Source organism: Metarhizium robertsii (genome assembly GCF_000187425.2).
Source record: "Metarhizium robertsii ARSEF 23 chromosome Unknown MAA_Scf_1, whole genome shotgun sequence".
NCBI lineage: Eukaryota > Fungi > Ascomycota > Sordariomycetes > Hypocreales > Clavicipitaceae > Metarhizium > Metarhizium robertsii.
Window position 1 is genome coordinate 2655571 of NW_011942149.1, and position 12474 is coordinate 2668044.

At 50.1% G+C, this 12474-nt stretch overlaps 4 protein-coding genes across 4 annotated transcripts in view; 3 read left to right on the forward strand and 1 right to left on the reverse strand.

Annotated features, from left to right (window-relative positions):
* The window catches only part of MAA_04612 (Mg2+ transporter protein, CorA-like/Zinc transport protein ZntB), a gene marked incomplete at both ends in the record, with an annotated part of 2204 nt that extends 1656 nt beyond the window's left edge, over positions 1 to 548 (forward strand). The window contains one exon of the mRNA XM_007822708.2: positions 27 to 548. Within this exon, the coding sequence (XP_007820899.2) occupies positions 27 to 548 (522 nt within the window). The remainder of the gene's footprint in view (positions 1 to 26) is intronic.
* Positions 549 to 1495: 947 nt separating this feature from the next.
* On the reverse strand, positions 1496 to 2534 carry MAA_04611 (Histone deposition protein Asf1; the record flags this gene model as incomplete). The annotated part of the gene is made up of 4 exons (XM_007822707.1): positions 1496 to 1877; positions 1943 to 2251; positions 2319 to 2358; positions 2426 to 2534. 4 exons carry the CDS (start codon positions 2532 to 2534, stop codon positions 1496 to 1498), a joined length of 840 nt encoding a protein of 279 aa, XP_007820898.1.
* Positions 2535 to 3894: 1360 nt separating this feature from the next.
* Positions 3895 to 7039, forward strand: MAA_04610 (Suppressor of forked; the record flags this gene model as incomplete). Its single annotated transcript, XM_007822706.1, has 4 exons — positions 3895 to 4485; positions 4547 to 4978; positions 5038 to 6052; positions 6120 to 7039. The coding sequence occupies 4 exons, from the start codon at positions 3895 to 3897 to the stop codon at positions 7037 to 7039; spliced, it is 2958 nt and encodes a 985-aa protein (XP_007820897.1).
* Positions 7040 to 8602: 1563 nt separating this feature from the next.
* Positions 8603 to 11646, forward strand: MAA_04609 (eukaryotic translation initiation factor 2C 2; the record flags this gene model as incomplete). Its single annotated transcript, XM_007822705.1, has 2 exons — positions 8603 to 8965; positions 9025 to 11646. The coding sequence occupies 2 exons, from the start codon at positions 8603 to 8605 to the stop codon at positions 11644 to 11646; spliced, it is 2985 nt and encodes a 994-aa protein (XP_007820896.1).
* Between the last annotated feature and the right edge of the window lie 828 nt (positions 11647 to 12474).

A 12474-nucleotide genomic window follows, 5' to 3' on the forward strand; every position in this document is an offset into this window, starting at 1 on the left:
CGGGATCTTGTCCTAATCGCCCGCAGACCGAGTTCATGTTCGACCGCCGCCTCCGCGACAAGCTCCTCTTCGAAGACAAGCACTTCACCTACATCCGGCGCTACTTCTGGGCCTACAACACCCTCGCCGTCATCAACACGGGCATCAAGGCCATGGTGGGCGCCTACTTCGACACCTTCACCGACGACTTCTGGTCCGGGAACCACCCGGTCCTCTGGCCCCATCCCTCGCCCTCGTCACCCTCGGGCGAGGCGTACCTCGCAAAGATGGCCCTCCTGCGCCGCGAGCTGGAAAAGGCCGTCGCCGAGCTGGGCGAGGTGCTGAAGCGCAACGAGCGCACCAGAAAGGAGATTGAGAACCTGAGGGACCAGCTGTTCAGCGGGAGCTCCATCAAGGAGAGCAGGAGGGCCATTGACCAGGGCGACAACATCCGCATCCTGACCATGATTAGCATGATTTTCCTGCCGCTGACCTTTGTCACTGCAAGTGAGCCCCTTTATCCCGAGACGAGGCAGTTACAAAAGAAGAAAAGAAGAATAAATGGGTAACTAACATTTCGTAAAAAAAAATAGTCCGTCTTTGGCATTACGGAATTCACGATTCCCGCGACTGACTGGCGCTTCGCAGTCACCATGGTCCTCGTGTGCATCCCCTTCATGGCGCTGATATTCCTCCTGCAAACACGCATATTCACCGTCGTCGTGGGAGAATTATACAGATTCATCCTTCGGGTAGTCACGTTTCCTTACAGAATGTTTACCGGGGCCCTCGAACAGGACGCGCCTGATAATCAATCCCTGCACTTGGCAAAGGGCCGCAAGAGAAGGCTCAGGATGAGAGTGGCGAATGAACAGCCGCCCGTCAGTAGTCGCTGGAAGTGGCCGTGGCAGAAGAGATGTAATGGAGAAGGGGAGCTGGGCAAGGTATAATATAATGGAGGACCTGGTTGGTGTGAATGAGGAGGTCGCCCGGTCTTTTCTTTCCCCTTTTTCCTGAATCATGATTTGACGACCTAAATTTGATGATTTATGATAATGAATGTCACGTGGATGATGGGCAATCAAGATATTACAACAGGGCTAGACAAGGCAGTGTCAGATCAAATCAACAAGGAATGACAATGACAATGAACAGCACATCAGCCCGTCAAACCCAGGCATGGAATGAACACTCTTGGATACCCTTTTACCGTGGCAAGTAGTGTAAATTGACTTTGTAATCCACCGTGCTCTTTCTATCCCCGAGTAATAATATACGAACTCTTATGTAATCAACCACCGCATCCCTATTACCTCCCTGGATATCATCCTGTTTCGTAACCGTCATAGCTCTATAGTTCATTCATCTACTAACCAACCTTGCTTGATTCGCGAACGCGCTCACCCACCCTAAAGTAGCATCCAAGAAGACCGATGAGCAAGATGGCATAATAATCCTTCCAAAAAGGTTGGCCAGAAAGGGTGTGTCGATATCACGTATCTTAGCCGCAAGTCCGTTAGGAAGAAACGGTGACGGGCTTGGCAGCTGGGGCGTCGGTCTGCTTTTCGGCGTCGTCCACTTCCATAGCATCGTCCTCACCAGCTTCAGCCTCAGCCTCCTCCTCTTCGTCGAGTTCGTCCTCACTCTCCCCTTCAATATCAACACTGCCATCCTCGGACATTTCTTCCTCTTCCGGCCTATTCTCTTCGGCGTTCCCATTCTCCTGTTCAACTCCAGCCATTTCAGCGTCCTCCCCAGGCTGGAGTTCAGCCTTTTCGGCGGCTTCGGCAGCAGCTTCTTCCTCGGCCTCCTCGGCACCGTATTCGTCCCCATCTGCAACAAGGTCTGCCTCGGGTTGCTCTGGAGGGAACTCAGGGGGGGCCGAAGCCTCGGAGTCCCTATGGGATTCATTAGCATGATCAGAAAACTGACAGCAAGCAACTGGAAGGGTCGCTCAACATACCACTTGATGGCGAAGCGGGTGACACGGGGCTTCTCAGCAAGCACGTTGCGCCGCACGCGCTCAATGATGGGTTTGGCCGGGAGATCAGTGTTAAGTTCCTCAGAATCATATTCATTATTAACGTAGTAGCCTACCCGGACGAATTCACGACCATCGTAAGCGCAGGTTAGGAGAATCACAGTAACTCCAAGAACATCAGCGTCGGGAATTCGTGTAGTCTTAGGAGCATCGGCCTCAAACAAGAACTTGTTCACACCGACAGGGACCGGTCCAACCAGCAGTGAGTCAAGCTCCTGGTCATATTGATCGCTAAAATGCCGGGTCAGTTACCGTCCGTCGATCAGGTATAATAATGACGCTGGGAGGTGGTTCTCACGAGGTAGCAGAACCGACGTAAGTAAGCTTCCATTCAAGGTCTAGAGTACAATCAGCTATTCTGTAGGCTTTGAATGCATAGATGGATGCACGTTTCACAGCTTGTACCTTTCTCGAGCGCCTCCAAACACTCGAATGTGATCTCAAACTCGTATTTGTCGGTAAATTTGGCCGGGTTGTTCAGCACCTTGACACCTAGTAGCGAGACGACGGACATGTTGATGGAGTATATCTTTCGAAAAACGAAACGCTAGCTTTGCGTCGAAGTAGGGTACGCGCAACTTGGGTTGAATCCGTCGAATGCAAATGGGCAGGGGATGTGGAAAGTTTGCAGTTGGTTGTAAGAGCAGCGGTGACGGTGTGCGGGAAGGTGGCGCGCAAATTGATCGAGCGCTTCAGCAAACGGCGACACGTTATTTGGAGTGTGGCAGAGACGAACGCGCTGTCAAGTCAACAAAATCAAGCTTTGTGCTGGAGGGAGGCAGAACCCTGTCGATAGAGACGAAGGAGGCTGGCGTGGACTGGAGGAAGGCAAACAAGTCTACCGGGTGGCAGAAAAGTCGTGGCGGACGGAGGCTCAATGAGGGACCGCATGTCAAGTGCGTGACAGCGAGAAGGTGGGACGCGCTTGATGGCCACCAGCGCGTTGAGAGGCTGACTGTGGGTTCCAAGTCGTTGCCCTTCTGGAGCATCTAGGCAGGTACCCTATCGTCGAGTCGCGCCTTCCTGGACATCGTCTACTAGTACTAGGTACCTAGGTAGATACCAGTAGGGGAAACCAGATGATACGAAATATATAAGTACTTGGCCATGTGTGTTTGCATGGCATTAGTAAGTAGCCCTGTAGGCAAGGGCTTGAGACTGATATTATGTATTGGACTCATACGGGGTGACAAAACAACTTACAACCTATCCTCAGCAGTTCGCACATTGTCTGGTACTTGGACTTGTCCTCGTCCTCTAAACTACCCCTGTGACGGGGATCCAAATTATCGGTTGAGTTGGTTCCTGGGGCGCTCACTGGTCCATGCAGAGACAAAGGGCTCACCGCCCGCCCATTTTGGACTAGCTATTCTTTGTTTTTTGCCTGCGACTCTGCGACGAGCTTCTCAGGACATCAACACCTTCAAGAGCTGTCAATCACAGCCTGATCCTGCTGCTGGTGCCACCCGACATCCAGCACAGGCCGCAGACCATCGTATCGCTATCGCATTGTTTTGTTATTTTGCTTTCTTTAACATTATTGCGCCTTTCACCGACGTCTCGCGTCTTCGCCGGTCGTGGAGAGCTGCTTTGGAATCGCCACTCAGCAGGCGAAGCTTCCATTTCAGCGAGTCGCCTGCAGGCATTGCATGATCCTACCGCAGCATCAGTTACTTAGCCATTTTACAGAGCATTATATTTCTTCCCCCGCAACTCGAGTGTCTCTCATATACTTCCCGCCTGTTCCTCTTGCAATTTCATCGAGACGGAGCTACGTCCCTTGCCTCGTTTGGACTACAACCCCGCCAACGACCACGTATATCGCGACTTCTCCATCATATTCTAATATAAAGAATACAAGTGCGCTCGTGAAAATGGCCACGGAAGATGCTGCTTGGGAAGGGGAGGGTTCTGGTGTGGAATATGATCCGCTCGCGCAGCTGAGCGCAGGTCTCGACCAGCCTGAGGAAACGTCGGAAGCTGTGAGCGAAGCTGCCGAGCGTATTGATGAAAATGAAGAGGACCAGGACGATGGAGGCGAATATGATCCCGAATCTGTCGGTTTTGACAGTGTCTCGCACATACCTGACAAGTCTGCGTCCGGGACACCGTCGCAGAGACCAGCCAACAAACCTAAGATGTCGGGGGGGTTTTTGGTCGAGGTGTCGGATGATGAAGAGGACGATAACCAGGACGCTCCATCTGGAGCACGAAATTCGGCTGCGGCCAATGCCAACCAAACCAGCAATGGCACTACGCCCATTCCCATTGCCGGCGCGCTTCCTAATGCACCTCTTGGGCTGGCTGGAGTGAATCCCGTGGTACTTTTGGAGGCGCGCATTCAGGAAGACCCGCGTGGAGACATGGATGCGTGGATCAACCTAATGGCCGATCATAAGCGTCGAGGCAGGCTTGACGAACTCCGCTTACTGTACAACCGTTTCCTCGAAGTGTTTCCCCAAGCGGTGAGTTATAACATCTGAATAAAGAATACCGTTTAGCGACTGACACGAAGCCATTTCATAGGCTGATATTTGGGTTGAATGGATTGAAATGGAACTCAATCTTGATAATTTTGTCGACGCTGAACAACTCTTTGGAAGATGTCTGATGTCTGTGCCCAACGTCAAGCTTTGGACGTTATATCTTAATTATATTCGACGTCGGAATGACCTGACAAATGACCCAACCGGTCAGGCCCGACGTACCGTCACTCAGTCATACGAGTTTGTCATTGACACCATTGGATTTGACCGTGATTCGGGTAATATTTGGCAAGACTATGTTCAGTTCATCAAAAATGGCCCAGGTCAGGTTGGTGGCACAGGATGGCAGGATCAACAAAAGATGGATCAACTCCGCAAAGCATATCATCGTGCCATCGCCGTCCCTATGTCAACTGTGAATACTCTATGGAAAGAGTATGATCAATTCGAGATGGGCCTGAACAAAGTTACTGTACGTTCCAACGACTGCAATAGCCTTCACTTCGTAACTAACCTAACCTGATGGAATAGGGTCGTAAGTTCATCCAAGAGAGATCACCGGGATACATGTCGGCGAAGAGCGCCAACATTGCTTTGGACAACATCACACGAAACCTCAAGAGAGAAAATCTCCCACGGCTGCCTCCCGCTCAAGGCTTTGATGGCCATGAGGAATTCCATGCCCAAGTTGAAATGTGGAAGAAGTGGATCGCTTGGGAACTGGAAGATCCTTTGGTCCTCAAGGACGACGAGCCGAAAGCATACAAGCAGCGGATTCTGTATTGCTACAAACAAGCCTTAATGGCCCTACGCTTTTGGCCCGAAGTTTGGGTTAATGCAGCCGCTTGGTGCTTTGAAGCCGACATTCGAGAAAATGAGAAGGTTCTTGGCACCGAAATGCTGCTTCAAGGCATCAGCGCCAACCCAGAGAGCGTGTTGCTTGCCTTCAAACACGCTGACCATATCGAAGCCAACTATCCAGAGAAAGAAGGAGAAAAATCTGAATATGCCAAGGCAGTGCGGAAACCTTACGACGCTGTATTGGATACCCTCTACAAAATGGGCGACAAAGTCAAAGAACGGGAGAAGCTTGAAGTCAACACCCTCAAACAGGCTGCAGCAAATGAACCCGCTGTCCAAGAATCTATAGAGGAAGATGACGATGACGACGACGATGAGGAGAAGAAGGTTAGAAAGTCTCCCACAGAAGAGCGTATTGCTGCCATTCAACAGGCGTACGCTGCTGAGTCACATCTCCTGTCAAAGACAATTTCTTATGTCTGGATCGCCATGGCTCGCGCCATGCGACGTATTCAAGGGAAAGGTAATCAAACTGAGGGTGGCTTACGAAAAGTTTTCACCGACGCGCGACAAAAGGGCCGTCTAACGAGCGATGTCTATGTCGCAGTGGCCTTGTTGGAATCGGTGGTTTATAAGGATCCTGTCGGGGCAAAAATCTTCGAGCGTGGTGCGCGACTTTTCCCCAATGATGCTGGATTCATGGTAGAATACTTGAAGTACCTCCATTCCAAGGATGACACCACAAGTGAGTTGTTTTTTCCAAGTCACCCCCGTTTTAGATTGAATTCGGGTTTCCTAATCGATTTGTATAGACGCCCGCGTTGTGTTCGAAACATGTGTCAACCGCTTGGTATCTAAGCCAGAAACTCTGCAAAAGGCCAAACAACTCTATGCTTACTTCCACAAGTATGAATCGCAGTACGGGGAGCTTTCACAGATCTCGAAGCTAGAAGCTCGTATGGCAGAACTGTTTCCAGAGGATCCCAAGCTGAGTTATTTCACCTCACGATATTCAACCGAAACTTTTGATCCTGTAGCGGCACCAATCATTATATCCAAGGCTGTGCAGATGCGACCAAAACAGCTTATCCCTGCGATTGAACAACCCATCTCTACAAGGGAGAGTATTCCACCATCCCGGCAGGAACAAAGCCCAAGGCCACAATTCATTCGAGCCACCGCCTCGCCCAAGCGCCCGTTTGGCATTGAAGACGAGGACCTCAATCCACCAAAGAGAATTGCTAGAGGGGCTTCCCCCTTGAAAGGAGCAGCTGGACGACGTCTCGACCAACAGCGCCGTAATCAAACATCGGCGCTACCCCGAGACGTGACTTTCCTCCTAAGCCTTTTGCCGCCAGCACCCACTTACGACGACACCCGACTCAACCCGACCATCATGGTGTCATTGCTTCGCGACACCCAGCTACCGGACTATGCTTCTTGGAAAGCTAAAACTGGCGGTCAATATCGCATCACGTCTGCGAATCACAGTAGACAGGCGTCTGGAGATTTTGGCAACCGGCCAACCAGTCCGTACGGACGCATGGCCGCAGCATCGGGAGCTTACAGGAACTCGCCACTGAGGACAGAGAGCGGAAATGCGTTTGCTGCAAATCCTTACGCTCCGCCACCAGATGCCAGTGGTGCCACGGCTTCATCATGGCAGCCACCTCCTGCTGGCGCCTATGGAATACCACCACCTGCTGGTCAATACGGGGGTTATCGGTACTGAGTTTTGACGAATTGTTATATGTACAAGTACAATTGGGATTTTTTGACACGACAAGTTGGGTTAGGTTGCAGTTGGTGTTGATGACGCATTTTGCAAGGCGTTTGGTAGACATTTGAAATGAAACTACGAGATGCATATCGCCTCAAGGAAGCTTTCTCTTGCCATCTACCTGGCTATAACTATTTTCTAAAGCAGGGTTGAGTTGACGATGGGTGTTATAACAATCATGTAAATCCTTTGCCAAGGAGAAAAGAAACGGAGGTCTGGTAGGTAGTTCAAATGCGACGTTAGCTAACATTTGTTCCTTGAGATCCAGGACTGTGACTCCTTTCCCCCAGCTTGTGTCCGTCAGAGCACAGCAATCGGTGCGACATGCAAACACACAGTCTCCTATACAAGAACTATATATAACCCATCCGATCACGTTTAGTTCGAGCAACGATGTCTGCGTTAACGCGTTTGACGGGCTGCAGTGTGACTGGGCAATGTCTCGGCTATTATATCAAGGTCAACAACGGAGAGTGAATTTTTCACAACCGGGGTCCTGCTATCGATGAACAGTCCGAGACTCCATGCCATTTATTAATTTAGCCCTTGTCCAGCTTCCATTCTGTCGCATGCTACCGCTACCAGTTGGTAATGGTTTCTAAATCTCCTGCAGGTGCGAAAGCCACGCATTAACACCTCAAGTGCTCCCAAGTGCTCCCAAGTGCACACGAGCATCAGTGATTACACCTGGCCGGGCAGCTGGCAACAACCACCTGTCAACTGGCACATGCAAGTGTTAGGAGCACTTGCCTACATAAACAGTGCCTGCCCGTGTGCTTCCTCTTCCCTTCTCTTTCCCCTCAAACATCTCTTCCATCTTCATCTCTTTCAACACACTTCCTCTTCAACCGGGCCGTCTTCTACCTCTGTGCTTTCATTAGCCTTTCCTCATTGCGCGCGTCCTTTTACGCACGAATGCAGAAGCATTTCAGAAACACTGAATTACAGCAAGCTCGCCTTTCAACTTCATCAGATTTGGGAATTCGTAAGTGTTTTCTGCTTCTTTCATGCTCGCTCACACATTTGTGTTGGCCATCAGAACGGCCCTGTGGTCAGCTCCTGTTGTTTCTCGTTGTTTGAACGCTACACTTCGTGGAGATTCTGTTAAGATACGGGCCTTTCATCTCAGCCAAGAAGAAGGCAGGATAAAACAAATACGGCCTTTGCCAAGTTTTGACTGCCCAGTCTTCATTTTGCAGGCTGGGTTCAAACCTACATCAGTGTTCCCTATCGCTGCTTTCGTTCACTGCTCCAGAAATCGTTGAGCTGACTTCGTTGGTTCCAGCAGACTGCTTGGCATAGTTTCGCGCGAATCTCATTTATTGGTTCCTCTTCATTTTGAATTGGTAGGCCAAGTAAGTTCACTCCATTCACCATCTCTTCCTATCAGCATTCAAGGTATTCGGCTCTCTATAGAGTCTTCCGGGATGTGGATACATCTACATTCCCTGACGATATTGTGATTTGCTTCCATTGCTTTGTTTCAGTAAGCTAACATTCTATAGCGTCACCATCATGTCTGATCGTGGCCGATCTCCAGGCCCCTCCGGCCAGGGCTCGTCTGGCTCTCGCCTCCCTTCCAGGGCTCCTCAAGGTTCTGCTCCAGGGAGTCGAACCGGCTCGCCTTCGCGATCGGGTCAGGCAGCTGCTGGATGGGTCTCTGGCCCTGGCTACGATCCCGCCAAACCAGCTACGCAGCCTGATAAGGGGAACACGAGGATGGAGCTCCCTCCGGATGCTTACGTGACCGAAGGGCAGAAGGACCTATTCGCTTTGAGAGGAAACAAATTCAACACAGAAGGTAGCAATGCCGTGGTTGAAGTTAACCAATATCGAATGAAAAAGTTCGATTTCGGGAAAAAGATCTATCAATACGATGTAAGATGTCAAACTGTTTATCTTTTCTATCTGAAAAATGGCAGCTAAACAGCGCATAGGTGATTATTTCCCCAGACAATGAAAGAAAGTCTGTCTTGATGAAAAAGATTTGGACAAACACAGCTACGAAGGCTGCATTGCAAAAGTACCAATACAACATGTGGATCTTTGATGGTCGCAAACTCGCTTGGGCTCCAGGCAAGGTTGATCGTGGTGAGCTTCGCTTCACTGTCGACCTGGACGAGGGCAAACGGCCACCAGGTACGCAGGCCCGAGAAGGTGCCCGATTTCATGTGACCCTTCGGGCCACAACCGAAGTCCATATTGGTGCGATTCAAGGCTATTTGGATCGTAAGATTCAGTTCAACACCAATGTCCAGGTGGCCCTCAACTTTATGGACCATCTCCTGCGTCAATGGCCATCACAACACATGACGGCTATCAAAAGAAACTTCTACAGTGCCTCGGGAAGTGGTCGACCTCTTTTGGACGGTAACGTACTGGAAGTTCACAAAGGGACTTACGCATCTATTCGCATGAGCCACAACATTACTCGTGGCGGAACCGGCCTGGCTCTAAACGTTGATGTTGCCAACACTGTCTTCTGGACTGGGCCACAGCCTGTCGACCAACTTATGTGTAACTTCCTCGCTTTGTGCGATCGCAAATGGAGAGGCCTCAATTCTTCGACTATTGGTCAAGTGCTTCGACCTGTGCGAAATAATGAGGGTAGATATCAGTCATCGGATGCATTCAAGCATTTGCGAAAACTGAGAAAGCTCAAATTTACTGTCGCACACGCCAATCGACCCGCAAGTGACAAAGTGTATACCATCATGGACTTTGCTTTTGATGAAAAGTATGGAGGCGAAGGCGCCACGGCCAGAACTGTCACCTTTGAATGCAATGGAACTCAGATTTCTGTTGCCGACTATTACAAGCAAAAGTATAAGGTACATCTGAAGAACCCCAGTTTGCCTCTTATCTTTGCTGGAAAGGGGGGGTTTATTCCTATGGAGTTTGCCATCATCGAGCCCATGCAGCGTTACGCCTTCAAGCTGACGCCAGACCAAACGGCTGCCATGATCAAAATTGCAGTCACAAGGCCTCAGCAACGTCGGGCTGACACTGAGAACAATTACAAGGGCCTTCAGCTCTCAGCAGATCCATACTTGAAAATGTATGGAGTTGAATTCGAGCCTACATTCACCAAGACCGATGCTCGGATTCTACCTCCTCCTCAAGTCAACTTTGGCCAGGGAAATGCAGACCCCAAGTTTGCTGGTCGCTGGGATCTTCGCGGTAAGAAGTTCTGGAAACAGAACGTTGCGCCGTTGCAGAATTGGGCGTTTATCGTTATGGATGCTTGTGTTGGGTACCCGCAGTTGCAAAACTTTGCGAAGACATTCCGCAACGCATTTCTTGCGCATGGGGGTAAATGCCCAGCAGATGCCCTCCTGTTGAACGTGCCAGGAGACGTCAAGAACGATGTTGCTCAAGCCATTGCCTGGGCCCATAAGCAAATCTGTCTCCAGAGGGGATATACACAGCTGCTCTTCGTCGTTGTTCAGCACAAGAACAGCCCGCATTATGAGCGGCTGAAGAAGTCTGCAGATTGTCGATTCGGCATTCTTTCTCAGGTTGTCAATGGCTCGGCCGTTGCCAACAATAATGGGCAGTACCATTCTAATGTGTGCATGAAGGTCAATGCCAAGCTTGGGGGGGCTACCTCTCGCACACTTCCTCCATGGAAAAGCTCGCCGACTTACTTCCCCAAGGATCGCCCGACGATGATTATTGGCGTTGACATCTCTCATGGGGCTCCTGGAGGTGGCTCGCCATCTACTGGCGCCATGACCATGTCTATTGATCGAGACGCCAATAGGTATGCTGCTGTGGTGGAATCCAACGGATACCGTGTGGAGATGCTTACGGCTGCCAATATCCATGTTATGTTTGGACAGTTGGCCAAGTATTGGATGGCTGGTCATGAGGGCGCCTTTCCCAAGCACATCATTTACTTTCGAGATGGTGTGGCAGAGGGACAATTTGCTCAAGTCTTGGACCAAGAAATTCGGGAAATCAAGACTTATCTCCGAGAGAAGGCACCAAACGCGCAGCTCCCCAAGTTCACGGTGATTGTCGCCACGAAAAGACATCACATTCGCTTTTATCCACAGAAGGGAGATAGAAATGCCAATGCCCTGCCTGGCACTCTCGTCGAAAGAGAGGTAACTCACCCCTTCATGTGGGATTTTTACATGTGTTCGCACGTGGCCATCCAAGGTACCGCACGGCCAGTACATTATCATGTCATCCTAGACGAAATGGGAATTCCGGTCAATGACTTGCAAAAGATGATTTATCATCAATGCTATTCCTACGCCCGCTCAACCACACCGGTTTCCCTCCATCCTGCCGTTTACTACGCGCATTTGGCTTGTGCTCGAGCACGAGCACACGAAAACGTTGCCAGTAGTGAAGGATTTAGGGCTGGTGCAAAGGGCCACGAAATGATCCGTGATCAAGTTGCAATGGGGCAGACTATGGAAGGTCCTTCACGAGGCATAGACGCGCCTCCTTTGCTCCAGCTTGGAGGTAAACCAGAAGGCGACAAGCCTCCTGCCGATGGCGAGATGCGGCAGAGAGATTTTATCAGAGGTACTATGTGGTACATTTGATGGAAAGACTGCAAAAAGTAGTTCTTTGGTGACGAGTTTTAGGAGGACGAACAAAAAACCAACAAAAGGGGTGACCGGTTTGGCGGGAGATGGCGGCGGAGGTCTTTTTTAGTTAACTACTTGCTTACACACTTCGACTAGCTAAATATACATTTGCTACAAAAACACCCGCAGCATACATTGCGTTAGTGACGACTAATTGTTAAACGATAGCGTAGGAATTCGAGCATAGGGCTAGTAGTAACGCCAAGCCAGAAACCTGGGCTGCGAGAAGGTTTCTCATCATCACGTTGTGCTCTGGGTAGGAAGGCCTGAGACAACGGTATGGAGATGGTGCAAGACATCTCACATGCTAGCCCAATGGTACCATGATATGGAATCTGGGAAAATTTGATGGAAAATATCCTTGAGAGGCCTTACGATGGATAATGATTTTCTGAGTCGGTTATTCTTTGAGATTTTTGGGCGTAGCGAGACCGCCTACCTCTCCATAGTGAGGAGTGAGCAACATACCGGCTGAAGTGACTTTGTATGGGTTCCTTGTGATGATCCTTCGCCTTTTGTGTTCATTTTGCATTTCAATGGCTGAAAAGCTCGAAAAATGGAGGGCTTACTTACATCCAGGAGCGTTCTCATGGCTGGTACCGACGAAAGCTCTCCTGCTTTGTGCAACGGGATGACACACACGGCAACAAAAATGGAAAGTTAACTGATAATGTACGATCGGGTTGAACATAGGAATAACTGCCCATCGCTGACACGGAGAAGGCCGGAGAGTATTATTGCCGCCGAAATGCGCATGTACGTTGTGGAGCAGTATAGTGTTAC